The sequence below is a fragment of the Lemur catta genome, chromosome 2, assembly GCF_020740605.2.
Source record: "Lemur catta isolate mLemCat1 chromosome 2, mLemCat1.pri, whole genome shotgun sequence".
Taxonomy (NCBI): Eukaryota; Metazoa; Chordata; class Mammalia; order Primates; family Lemuridae; genus Lemur; species Lemur catta.
Genome location: NC_059129.1, coordinates 137,208,442 through 137,222,817, shown reverse-complemented (window position 1 = coordinate 137,222,817; position 14,376 = coordinate 137,208,442). Strand labels below are relative to the sequence as shown.

The 14,376-nt window shown below is 41.2% G+C and overlaps 1 protein-coding gene across 1 annotated transcript in view; it reads left to right on the top strand.

Annotated features, from left to right (window-relative positions):
- The window catches only part of NOX3 (NADPH oxidase 3), a 55,630-nt gene that overhangs the window by 15,506 nt on the left and 25,748 nt on the right, over window positions 1-14,376 (top strand). The window contains exons 7-9 of the mRNA XM_045544623.1: window positions 2,087-2,216; window positions 7,133-7,225; window positions 8,990-9,243. Coding sequence (XP_045400579.1) covers window positions 2,087-2,216; window positions 7,133-7,225; window positions 8,990-9,243 — 477 coding nt within the window. The remainder of the gene's footprint in view (window positions 1-2,086; window positions 2,217-7,132; window positions 7,226-8,989; window positions 9,244-14,376) is intronic.

Below are 14,376 nucleotides of genomic sequence, written 5' to 3'. Positions count from 1 at the left end.
GACTCTGGGTCCCACGTGGGGCCCCGGGGCAGCTCCACGGGATTTGCCCCTTCCCAATTCGCCTGCCCCCTGCGACCTCCCTCCTCATCCTAGAGGCTGCTTCTTTCTCAGTCCCCCACTTCTAGAAGCGGGTCACACTGCCGCTGCCACTGCCCGGGCCTGATTAAGAGCTCTCTCACCGTCCATCAGCTGGTCTGACAAAGACACATTGTCCAAGGAAGAAATGCCCGTGAGGCATGTTTTATCCTAAAAGACTGCCCATCCTCCGTTAATCCTTAGTTACCTAGTCAGCCAACTCTGCGGCCACCTGGCTAGGGGCTTTCTCTTCTCTTTCAGCGGGAAGGCTCTTCTGAACGTGAGAATCTCACCTGTCCGTTGTGTGTTTGGTGGGGCGTGGGGGATGGTGCTTCACTGCCCATGCACCAAGGATAACCCCTCAGGGGCTGTCAGTCCTTCCTTTCTAGCAGTGATTCTGCGCCCAATGCCAGGGTTGTTAACCCCTGTGCGCATTCATGAGGCTCTTCATAGCCCACGCATGTCTATAAGTCCGCTTCACAGAAATTATCCCCTTGAATGTACATCCCCTGCATGCACACCCTGGTGCGTTCTAGAAGCACAAGAGGATTTCAATGGGCAGTGTTTCATTGGAGATATTTTTAATATCCAAATAACATTTCATAAGAAGAAATTTTTTAGTCATTTTAACTTAGCTGAAAGGCTTATTTTGGGATAAGGGCCTCATTTAATCTTCTCAGCTTGAAGTATTCTACAGCTACTGTTTACAGCAAAAGTAATTTGCAAATTCTATACAAAATGCCAAGTAAAAGTAGGATTATTGGAATGTGTTAAGGCCCACTAATCTTCCTATTATGGGATGGAATAGAGGAGGACGTAAAAAAAGTTTTAAAAATTTAAAAAGATACAGCATTTGTAGAATGATCTGAGGCTTCTTTTGGATAATATAGGGAATGTTGCCTGGAGCCTGAGAATGAAGGTGTTAAAGTATATGGAGTCTTTCCTCTGGATCCCATTTGTTACTCACCCTGCCCACGTCTGGGCATCATTTGTATATTGGAGATTTACAGATAGTTTTTCTCATCTAACTCAGAGGGGATGTTATCAAGTTTGGATGACTTCCATAAAACAGACTGGGACAAAGGCCAAGGTGTCAGTTCTAGCTGGCACCAGGCTGCTTCCTCTTTCCGTGCCCTGTGATGCAAAATGAAGCATGCGACTCCACAGGCTACTCAAGACAGGAGTCTAAAGTTTCTCAGTCTCTGAGTAGCATGTTTCCCAAAATAAATCAATGCATTATATTCACAGACACCTAGGAATTGAGCAGCTCCCAGATTACATGACCTCAATGTCTTGTGCTTCACTGCCCATGCACTAAGCATAACCCTAGGAACGTGTACTAAAGCACCTCGTCAAAGGTCAGTTGGTCCATCTGTGGCAAATACAGAAGGATTACAGGACTCTTCATCCAGTGCTCCATTCACAAAGGCCAGATTCCTTTGCTGTTCCTAAATTTATCAATACAATCTTGAGGACCCACTTCATTGTGACCTATTTTGACCCTGTCATACACTAGGCCTGCTAGTGGTCACTAGGGGAAAAATACCATTATTCAGGGCACTTTTTTGACTTCTTCACTTGAAAACTTCTAAGCACTCAGAAATAAACCAAGAAGGGTAGAAGTTAAATAAATCTGCAAAAGAACCAAATAGTACAAAGTTAGCCAATTAGCCCAAATCAGCAATCAGGACGAGATGAAACCTAATTAAATTCAACAGTCTACAAAAGGATGTGTTCAAACAATTTCCCTTCATTATGAATTCTCTAATACAGACACTTTCAATTTAACACAGGATACCACAGAAGGGCACTTCTTTTCTGGGATCTTCAAAGTTATTTGAAGCTTCTTAAATGCCTATTTTTAAAGATTCTGAGGGAAATGAGTGACAACCCAAGTTTCAAGAAGGTGATCTTAGAGCCTGCTGTACAGTATATATCTGTGTATGACAAGACTGCACACAATCAGTTTAACATTTTTGCATTTTTTTCTCTTTCCTTTTTAAATAACAAGTCGAATTGTGCGAGGCCAAACCCCAGAGAGTCTTTCGCTGCACAACGTTACCTTCTGCAGAGACCACTATGCCGAATGGCAGACAGCCACCCAATGCCCCGTGCCTCAATTTTCTGGCAAGGAACCCTCGGTAAGAATGAACCCAGGAGCTTTTAAAAATAACTGTCCCTACAGTTAAAATAACTAGAGCTTTTATATGCTTGAAAAAAGAACAACCCATTTCACCACTAGATGAAGCCAACTCTTTAATAAGTGTGCTAATGGAGAAATCAGGTTATGGATAATTTTAAGAGAGGTTTACTGCCAAAAGCACTCTGTTCAGCTTTGAAATGTGTTCTTCTACTTACCTTTAAATATGGGTATCTGATATTGTGGGAATTCATAACAGCACAGGGATGTCTCTCCCAGCATCCTCAGGCCCCTGTCCCCCTGCATAACTGCCCTCCAGTCTGACAATTCATAGCATCACCTCTCAAACTTAACGTTAAGTGACAACCAAATGAGACTCATGCCCTCTCTGTAAGCTTGCCTTCTTTCTTTCTACAACTTTTGGATTGAAAAAAATGTGGGTGTCAAATGTATTTACTTCTTGTTCTAATTAAGCTCCCCATAACTGAAATTATGCCAATGTTAGCCAAGAAGAGACTTAATTAATTTGTGTAGGTGATAATGTCCACAGACTTCAAAAGTAAGATTCCGTGGCTATGTGGTAACCATTACATCTGGTGGAATAGGTAAATAGAAATAATAATCCTATTTGATCTCCTCAGGTATCTTAGAACAGTGAAAACCTTTAGGACAACTGGATGATGTAGGAAAGAAAATAAATGAAGCCAGCAAATAAAGACTAGAAGGAGACAAGTGCCCAAAAATATGTATCGTAAAACATGGGAGAACAGGATATAATAGTATATAAGTGGTGAAGATTTAGGAAATTAAGTCATCAACATAGGAATATAAATAATTGCCTTTTTTAAAAAAAATCCTCAAATACATTAAATTAAGCACTGGATTTTAAGAGTGAAACTACTAGGAGGAACGTTTAAAATGGAGAGAACCAGAATAGATGTGCCCATTAGACTGTGGTTCTTTTAATGGCCAGTATAGATTGTCTCTGTCTTAAACTCAACTCTCAGTAGCCACTATCCAGCCTGCATATTAATGAAGAACATGAATGCCTCTCTAAAATTTTCAGCTGTAGCAACTCCATAAAAAAATCAATACTCCCCCACACCTCATGAATACAGACCAGGGGCTGCTCCCAGCAGCGTATGCCGACATTAATTATCATTAAGAGGGGGGAATCTTACCCACTGCTCTGCTAACTCTCCCCTGCTGCACCTCCTTGCACACCCAAACTCCTGGTGTCACTCTCTCCCATTATTTTTAATGGATCCTGATTCAAAGCGTGTGTGGGCTGTGCAATTACTGCTTGGCTGAACTGTACAATACTCTCTGATGTCTTATAGACACTGAATCCAAAAGGCATCCCAAGGACAAGGAAGACTTCCTGAGCTCCACTGCACCACTCCTACCTGGTCTTTGCAAGGCTCTATTTCTGCTTCTTTGCTTCTCTTTACTTTGTGCATTTTCATGGTGCTTTTATCAATGAACATTTATCAGTTCAGCTTCAGTGGTGCACCACTCCCGGTGTTAGGACGGAGAATGCTTTGTACATCACCTCGTATAAACTGGATTGATCAAAGGAACCGACTGTACCTTGCATCCCCCTCTCCCCCACTTGTCTCACTCCTCCTGTCTACCCCAAACTTACTGACACCTCCGAGACTCCGGATTCCAGGATTGTTCATGCAGTCAGTCTCAAAAGATGCCTGGTCTTCCTTTGCCAAATCAGTACATTCTTCATTTAACTGCAACATCAACAAATAATAATCATAAAGCTGACACCCTTTTCATTACCAGGGAATGACGGTAGTGGTAAAGGGGAAAGCTTTAACTGAGGTAAGGTCAATTCAGCGAACTTTTGCCAAGTGGCTGTTACATGCTTGGCATTGCACCAGACACAGGATTCAGAGACGTGGGTCCTACCGCAGGAGATCTTATTGTCTAGAAAAAGAGGCTATTCATAAACACACACATAAAATAAAATCAAAGCCAGCATGTTCTTATTTTCTGGTAGGAATGAAAAACCAGTAGTGAAAGTGGAGGAAACAAGTTTCATTACTGCTGCTTTTAAATCAACATACTTTTATTTCTATCATAAAACACTCACAGTCGTCTGACTTTTTGAGTATTTTTGAAGAAGAAAAAAATGCAGCTAAGAATCCACAGAGTATTTTAGCATTAAAGAAACTTAGATACTAAATAGTTCTGCCCCTTTATTTAATAGATGTGGAAATTGAGGTCCCAAAGAGTTTCAGTTTTTTCCTCTGGTCACAAAGGGCAATCCCAGCAAAGCCACATGGAGAAACCAGAGCTTCTAACTCTGTAGCCATGAACTTTCTTCCCTACACTTTACAACATTCGCTCTGAATCTCTGACCTTCCCCCAACGCCTGTTTTGTTAGCTCTCTGCTGCTTTCCTCAAGCACATACCCCTAACGTTGTACTCACCTGTGTGAATAAAGCCAAAGCACTTAAGAGCTTGGGAGGAACCTAGATAATTTTCTTCAGCTATTTCTAACCTCACAAAACAGAAAATTTGAACATCATAAAGACAGAGCGAGGGATGGTAGCCCCAGGACTAGAGTGCAGGTCTTCAGAGACTGAGTTCAAGATCCACTTTGCCTCGTGCCCCTCCTGCTCTGAGGCCAGGCCTCCTTGTCTTGACTCACTCTCGTCTATCCCGGTCATCCCTGCTAGGACAGTTTCCTAATGTTCGTCTCTGGCCATATCTCTGCCTCACGCCCTGACTTCCAGGGACTCCAGGAGCATTGCAGTATAACTAAACTGGACTGTCTCTTCCTGGAGCAATGTATACACTAGAGCAGAGATAGAGCCAAGGATTAATAGCTCACATTCTCCTTCCTGACTAGTCACAGAAAAAAAACAATCCATTGCACTTCAGCAACATGGAAAAAAATCAAGAGACCATGTCTGATTCGACATCACCAAAATGAAAAGTCTGATGCCCAAAATTTTCTAAAATAGGTGTGGAAGATTATTTGTAAAAACATAAAAAGACTATTTGAGTGCTTTTGCAAATATCTCCTTTAGCCCATATAGAAAGAACTGCATTCTTACTATCGTTTCTGTAAATATCCAAACCGAGTTTCAAAAACCTTTCTTTGTGCACTGTTTCATTCAAGCATGAGAGACCTAGGATCCAGTCCCTTGGCCCAACCCCGTCGTTCATGTGTGCTGCTTCCTGGTTGTCCCTTACCCTGACCATCTTCACCATCTCACCTGTGGCATAGGTGGGCAAAAGCTTTTGTTCTCTTTGCTGTGCTAAACTCCCTGCTGAACGCCACTGAGGCAGAAAAGAACAAGTGGGTGAAATTACTTTGTGTTGCAGGCATAAATCTATCCTTTGTCAAGCAAACAAGAGGCCCCCCAGGAAAAAAGCAGACAGGGTTGATGCAGGTGATAAGAGGCACCATGAAAAAAGACCCAGAGATAAACAAACAGAAAAACAAGAAAGGTAACTCCAAATAAGTAAAAATAATGCTAAAGCATTTGTGCCCTATCAACAGAAGAGACAGAGCCAGATGACTGGGAAGGGAGCAATGACTACAGAGTCAGCGGGTGTGCTGAGCATCTGAGTTCCAACGGCCAGCCTTCCTGCTCCCAAGAGGCTATTCGAGGAGCACGGGCATGGTGGATTTAGAATAACAAGGAGGAGAGTTAGGGACAGCACGAACAGGCTTGAGTTCTAGCACTGGTCCTCTGGGATCTACCTGTCTTTCAGGCGACTCAGACCCATTTCCAGAATGTCAGGTTTTTTCTTATTTAAAGGAAGAATTTGACTCTGTTTCCAAGAATGCCTAACATCCTAAGGTTCAGTATGTTCATGAGTCTCTAATGTTCTGTAAAAGAAGCCTCAGCACCAATTTTGATGTTGGACAGAAAGAAGCGTCTTTCTCGGGTGAATGCTTGAGGGAGCCAGCCCAGGGTTCTAGAAAGAACGCAAGCTGGGAGATCAGGCACGCCCGAGTTCACATCGTTACCGGACACCTTATTATAACACCTTTATGATCCTGGACATTTGATCTGGCTGAGTTTTAGTTTCCTCCTCTGTAAAATAAAGATAATATTGTATATCTCACAGAATTGTTCAGTACCAGACCTAATATAAGTCAGTCTTCAAAAATTTTAAGTTCTGTTCCTTCCCTTTTCCTGGAGGAAGATACCTCATGTTGTACACAACACCTGGTAATGAATAGCTTGCTGGAAAATTGATCATCCGTAATGCAGATTATACTCATAAAAAGTTAAGATAGTATCTGATTTATTAAGAATGGAAACTTTCACTGTCATAATTCTCCAGATAATTGTTGAGTCTTTTGTTCTGATTCTGTAAACTTAGATTTAAGGTGCTAAGGAACTAACTTTATATTTTGTTTCAGATAACACTGGTTTTGTGTGTGTGTGTGTATGTGTGTGTGTGTTTATTTATTCAGGCAGACTCCCTAGCTGTGATGTATTGTTAGCCCAAAAAATTACTATTTGAAAATTTTAAATTTAGTTTCTCATGTCCTGTGTTGGCTGAGTAATGTAGCTTTGTAAGCCTTTGACTTTGGCTGAGTTTGGGAGCATATATGACCCTATGATATGTAACATAAACATCAATCTGCTTTTTTATTTCTTTGTAAATTCAATTATTTCTAATTACATAAAGGCATCATTGATCAAGTAAGCATAAAAACCAATATAGAAGAGTTTAATCTCTTAAATAAGCTTGTAGACTTCAAGGAATAATTGAATGTTATAGTATTTAATACAAAGAGACATCTTTGTTGTTGAGAACTGGCCCAAAGTTAAAGGAAAATGTCTAAACCCTATCGTCTTACATATTGATTTGGTTCAGATTGAAATATTTGGATTCTATTTTCATTTCCTTTTCCTCTCTCTCTGCTACTCTCCGCAGGCTTGGAAATGGGTTTTAAGCCCTGTGGTCTTGTATGCATGTGAAAGAATAATTAGGTTCTGGCGATTTCAACAAGAAGTTGTCATTACCAAGGTATGCGTGTAGCTTTATGTCTGAATAAAAGCCTGAGTGTAGATGAAAATTTTTTATTAGCCCAAGTTTTTAATTTGCCATTTTTATTGCAGAACTGTCTGTAATTTAGAGGCTCATCTTCTGTTCTAATAATTGCTTGTATGCCGAGCATCTTTTAGTGTGACTAATTCTGCTGAAGACAGGGATCAGGGCTCCAGACTGGTACGCAGAATTCTGATAAGGGTTTGTGGAACAGCACCGAAATTACCTGTATTTCTCTGTATTCTGGTTTCTCTCTAGGGGGTGAATCAGGGGGAGTGAGTATGCTTTTCATTGGGCATTATAACTTGAAGGATAATCCCTTCCTTCACCACATAAAGACATGAATTTTGCAACCATACAAATAATATACAACTATTTTCAAGTGCACACACTGTCACCTGGGACTACTGAGCAGAGGACAGGGAATCCATTCAAAGAGGTGGAAAGGGAAACTCTACCCTCAGGAGCAGAGTGCTTCTGGGAACATTTTCCAAGCTTGCTATCCATCCCCACATCCGAGTTTTACCGTATGATGGAGGAAGGTGGGAATGATGGACCAAGACCAAAAATGCATGTCTAAGAGACTGAAAAGGTGCCAAACATTCTCCCCCAGTTTTTTAAATGTCCAAGAAGACATTCTCTGCTAACCAAACCTATACCACTTTGCTAGTACAATTTTAACAGAATACTATATCTCCTTAACTGTCTTCATGAAAGCAGAAGTATAGAAATTGCTTCATATTTCTGCTTTAAGCTGTTTCTGTGTTGCTGTTTTTAAGTTAAGCACCAAAGGATGTCAGGCTATATCAAAAGCCAGACTGTAAAACTCCTGGAAACCTACTAGAGCTGTTACTAGGGAGACCATTTAACAGCGGTGTCAGAACAAATATCAGTAGGGAAAGAGGAAACTTAGAACTAATGATTAAAATGCTGTGAAATTTTGTTTTGAATGGAAAAATACTGTCACTGTATCTAGATAGTAGATTTTGTTCCCCTATACCTCTTGTCAAAAAAGAAGGCACAAGGGCCTAAAGAAATTTTTAAGAAAACAAGATGGAAATCTAAGAAGAGAAATTAGTTCTTTCCCTCTGATAAACAGCAATTTATAAAGCTCTTATGAAAGCAACCAGAGCTCTTGCATAATGCTTCCCTACATCTAAAACTCACAGCCCAGGCAGGATGCCTGATAAGATTCAACTAGAACCAAAAAAACACAAAAAAACGAAAAACTTCACAGTGAGTTTGGAGGTTTTCACTTAGCATGAAGAAATATCAGGGTTAATTCACAAGAGATTGAAAAAAGATGCAGATAATTGAAAAAGGTAACAAATTGTTCCAAGATTTTAAAAATAGGGAGATAGTGGTGACTATTCTAATAACTCGAAGCATAACTGAGTGATATGCACGATAGACTAGCCTTTATTCTCTTGGATCAGGTTAACTGTGCTGTGAGAAGCTTGGCCACTTAAGACAGAGTCATGCATCAAGTACTACTTTGCACTTGGGTGCAGCCACCCACATTTCAAACATAGAGCTCTGCAGGAGATAAACCTCCTTCTTGCTGGAGTTGCAAAGCCAGATGTGAAAATGGTGGCAAATCTCACTGGACACTAACAGCAGATGGGTTATGTAAATTATACCTCAAAAAAGCTGATTGAAAATTTTGAACACCTTTGATGAAATGAAAGGTGTTTCTTATTATGTAACCTGAACAAAAAGACAAACTCTCTTGCTCTGATGTAGGTGGTGAGCCACCCCTCCAGAGTCCTGGAACTTCACATGAAAAAGCGCGGCTTTAAAATGGCACCAGGGCAATACATCTTGGTGCAATGCCCAGCCATCTCCTCGTTGGAATGGCACCCCTTCACCCTCACCTCCGCCCCCCAGGAGGACTTCTTCAGTGTGCACATCCGGGAAGCAGGAGACTGGACGAAAGCTCTACTCAAGGCCTTTGGGGCAGAGGGACAGGCCCCCAAGGAGCCCTGGAGCCTGCCAAGGTTTGAGCCCATTTCTCCTGTATGTATAAGTCACAATATTATAAAAAGTAAGGTACCTTAATACATCAACATGCTACCAAATTCAGCAATATCTTTATTAGATTGGGAGTTTGAGTCCATTTTTTAAATTTGAGAATCTGTAGAAAAAGCATAATTTAGTAAACTTCTGGAGAAGCAAGTGCATTTCTGTAGAAAGCAAATTTTCAACAAAGGTAGGCAGTGATCCAGGAAGGAGTCGTTTCCTTCCCAGCTCCAAAAGCATCACATGGCTAATGATATGCAGCCTGCAATGAGGAAGACAACTCTGTGAATTTTTTTCTGTCACAGTCTGAGGTTTTTAGATTATATTTGTAAAGTTGGTAAAGTCCAGCCTAAGAAGGATGCTGTGTTTCTGTGTCCCCTGCTTATGAAGACACTAGTCACATTAGCTGTAAGGGCCCACACTACTCCTGTACAACCTCATCTTAACATCTGCAACCCTATTTCCAAATAAGGGTCTGGGGCTTAGGACTTCAGCGTATTGACTGGGGGACACAATGAAACCCACACCACCACCCCATTCAGAAAAGCCCGGGCACGGGACAGAAGTCCCCGTGGAAATTACCACTCTTTGGCTCTTTTCAGTAGACAATAGCCTAAGGTCAATTCCCACTCTTCCTGCGGTGTTACCCAAAAGGCCACAAAGCTCATGTTTAGGGCTCCAGGAAAACAGGGACACAAAAAATAATGAGAAAATCATTTTGAAAGAATTTGATATTTTAAAAGAAGAATCAAGAGATTCCTACTTCTGTTATCCTTGGAGGGTATCAGGAACTGCCACGCACCGCCATAAGAACTTCGGTAGGGGACACAGTAAGGACACCTTTAGAAGGGAAGTTCCTGAGGGCAGGATATTGTCTTTCCTCCTCTGTATCCCTGGTGCCTACGACAGTGTCTCACATGCAGTAGATACAAAGGAATGATTTGGTGAATGAATGAATGAATACCTGGACCCAATACAGGTTCTTTATTTTATTTAACTTGACAAATATTTATTAGTGACAAACAAGGTACCATAATAAATTTTCAGCATGGAATGTAATCAGCTTATTGTCTCTCTGTCCCCCTTCCCACGGCCTACAGGGCTGTAACTATGTACCACTGGGCTGAGTTGTGTTCAGTATGTAGGAAGAGCCACACACCTTCATTTCAAACACTGGTCCTAAAGAATGGTGTGATATCAAGCCAGGTATAAACAGCGTCTGCTCAGACCAGAGCCCCAAATCAGATGACAACACCTGCTATCCAAGGAGACTTTTTCTTTTTTATAATGGAAAGGAAGCAATGCAACAGAATCCTAAGGTTCAGAATATAGTGCAAATGCTTAAAATCTAGTATAAAAGTAGATACGTTGCACACACACACACACACACACACACACACACACACACACACACACAGCGCCCAACTGCTTTCGTGGTCTTGCCTTCCCCTTGATGTTGCCAAGATGGAAAACTTCATTCTATTTGCTACATGGTTTCTGCTCTGTGTATACAGTGATCTGGTCTCTCAACCACCCTTTCCCTTCACAAACTAGCTACCATTGCAGCCAATTCCCCCGCAAGAACTCGGTACGCGTTTCTCAGTAGTTGATATGCTTTCTGCCTGTGGAGTGTGTCGTCAGCCACAGGGTGGGACGGGAGCTGGTCCCCAGGGCCTCCCAGGCTCATCTGCTCCACGTCCTGCTCCCGTGTGGTCTCAGCTATTCCAGCCTTCTTGTTTTTCACACACTCCAAGCATGCAATCCTTAGTGCCTTTGCCATTGCTGTTCCCTCCACCTGGAATGCTGTTCCCTACATCTCTGCTTGGTGACTCCCTCCCTTCTGTCAGGTCTCTGTCTAAAGGTCTCTTTCTAATAAGGCCTTTCCCTTCCTGCCCCATATGAAACGACAACCCCCAGCCATCACTCAATAGCCATGATGCCCTGTGCCCGACTTTCTTCTCTTCCATAGTGCTTTCCACCGCCTGGCATGCTACGTGCTGGCTTGTTCAACTACTGCCTGTCTCCACACACTAGAATGTAAGCTCTATGAGAAAAAGGACTTGATGTATTTGGTTCACTTTAGCATCCCCAGAGCCTAAAACAGGTCCTGGTCTTAGTAGGCACTCAGTAAATACTTAGTGACTGAATAAAAATGAGTTGTCATAAATAGTGCAGTTTCCCTTTGTCTGTTAAGTTGGTTTTCTCTCTGCCTCTATATGTGTGCAGGCATTTGTATTAGTGGTAAAGCCTCCATAAAAATTAGAATTTCTTTAAATCTTCACCATACAAAGGATCAGAAGTTTATTGGACTGTCTTAGATGATTTTACAGTTCGGCATTGTTTTAATTTTGAATTAAATTAACCATATTGGAGAGAGCACCATATCTTTTTACTGCTTTGGACCCAAAATGAGTTTAACCCAGCCCCAGGAATCCATGAGGCCAGGGGCACTGAGAAGCCCAGGACAAGAAGTAAGCCTATATGAAGAGCTCTGAGCTCAGGAAAAAGGAAGAAAATGTGAGCTCTTTTCAAAAGCAGAAGCTTCTGAAGTGTTAATACAATGGAGGAATTTCTCAGAGCTGATAGTGCTTTCAACAGGTTATCCTGCTCCAGCGTTAGATGACCAGGGTTCAAAGCCCAGCTTGGTGTACGATCTTGGAGAACGTATGTAACACCTTGCCTGAGTGTCCTCATCTGCACAATGAAGATGATAATAATAGTATTTAAGGCTTTGTTTAGTTAGGATTAAACGCAACAGTCCATATAAAGCCCTTAGCATAATGCTCAGCACATGGTAAGTGCTCAAAAAAACGTTAGTTACTATTGCTATTAATGAAGTAAGAAAGGTCGCCTGCCACAGAGATGACCATGGAAGTGGTGGTGAGAGGAGTAAACGGTTATGACCAGAGGGCAGAGCAGTGGGGGAGCGCTGCCCAACCGGGAGCCAGCCCATCCAGGAGTCCCGGACGCTGGGAAGATGACACGTTTTCTAAGCTGCATTATTAGAAACTCTGTATCTATAATAAATCAAGACAGGATAGCTAAGTAAACTTATAAACAAGAATTTGTGCAAAGGAAACTGATTCAGATTGTGAGAGGTCTTGAGAAATGTAGAGATTTGAGTCCAAAAAAGGAGCAATTGGAGTGTCATGATAGCTACGATCAACTATTCAAAGGCCTGAGATGCAGAAAAAGAAAAAGACCTGAAATTTGCTTCTCAGGAAGGCAAAAGGTGAGAGTTGTCAGAAGATAGATTTCAGTAAGACAAGAGAAAAAAATTGTCTGATACTTAGAACTGTCCCTAAGTGGGACAAGGTGCCCTGCAGTGTAACATCAGAATATGATGGGCTCTAGGGCATATGGAAGGAAGGATTACTGTATTAATAGGAAAATTGGACTAAATGTTTTCTTCTGTAGCTTTCAGTTTAGATTCTCAATTCTAAATATGTAGAAATGTGTTTATTACATATATTTCTGTGGATTATATGACACAATTCTTCTTTGGATTTAATTTATATTCTTTTAAATCATTGTCAAATAAATCTCAAATATTACTAATTACAAAAACAATGAACAATAAGACATTTTAATCCATGGGCAGATTTTTTTCTCTCTCAATGCCTTTTAATTATTTATAAAAATAACCTATGGTGGGCTAAGATACTGACCCTTTCTGTTTAATGACCTTTTATTTTTATTCTTCCATTTCCATATATCAGTATGTAATAAAGCCTTATTAAGATTAACTCAAAGAAAGTTAATTTGAATTATTAGGAAGTCTAGCATATAGAATATTTTAAAATAAACCCAATTGAACTTTCATGAACACATAGTAAAGCCCAAATGGGCCAACCTTGAATGCCTTCAACAAACACCCCTTAGGGAATGGTTATGAATAACTTAGACACTTTTTAATTAGCATATCTTCATTCATATGTAAACAGGTGCTTTTGGACTAGCTGAGGTTATTTAATACATTCTGCTGACTGAAATATTTTAAACGTGCCCTTTACAATTTGTTCAACCCATTGTTACTGAACAACTCCGTGTTGGAGGGCAGTGGAATAAAGCAGTGAGCAAAGACAGACCTGCCTCCTACTTCCGTAGACCTTAGAGCTCAAGACAGACACAAATCAAATCATACACACACAAAAAATTATAAAATTATACCTTTGCTGAGGACTATAGAGGAGGAGAATATGGCACCATAGGTTACATAAAAGGGGAATTAACCTAGCCTAAGGGGTTCAGGAAGGCTTCCCTGGGAAAGGATGATTGGGATAAGATCAAGGAGAAGGGTAACTATTAACCAAGTAAGGAGACGGGAGAAATTAAGGCAGAGTTTTCCAACTGAGAAGATCATCACATGCAAAGGCCCTGTGGCAAAAGCCGGCACTGTGTATTTTAGGAAATAGAAGAAAAGCCAGTGTGGAGAACTGGTGAGGAGAAATGGAGAAGAATCCAGAGGCCAGTTCATGGAGGATCATCTTATTTATTCAATGAATATGCTTTATCCTTATGAAGAAAAATTTGCTAAGCAAAGACAAAACATCAGTGCTGCCCTAGGCCTAATTACCACAGATTTTGAGTTAGCATAATCTAAAATAATGGGTTTTAGAAGTTCCACATAACTGACAAATTATTTCAAAATTATATTTACTCTAAATGAATGGCTTCCATTAGACTAAAATTATATAAACATACTAAGATGTGTGACCAAACAAATGAAAACAGGGGAGAATTGCATTATGACAAGCCTCCTAAACCACCTTGATGCTTCTGCTTTCTTCCCTCTGATGGCAGCTGGGGGCTGGGGGTGGCAGGACCTCTTCCACTATGCTTTTATGATGCTTAGAGCCAAAACAAACTTCTAAGAACTGCAAGAAGAGCAGGCCACGTGAAAGAGGCCTGAGCCACATCTAGGTATGTCAGGCTTTGTCCTTCCATGAATGGCAGCCAGGCCAGGACTACCTGGTTGTCTCCCCATGAAGCAGGCCCCTAAATCCTCATGCTAAACCCGAGCTGTCCAATTAGGGCATTCGCAAGCACAGAGTCCACCTCTCTGCACACATTTGCAAACAAGTCCTATAAAAAGCACCAGCTCAGGATGT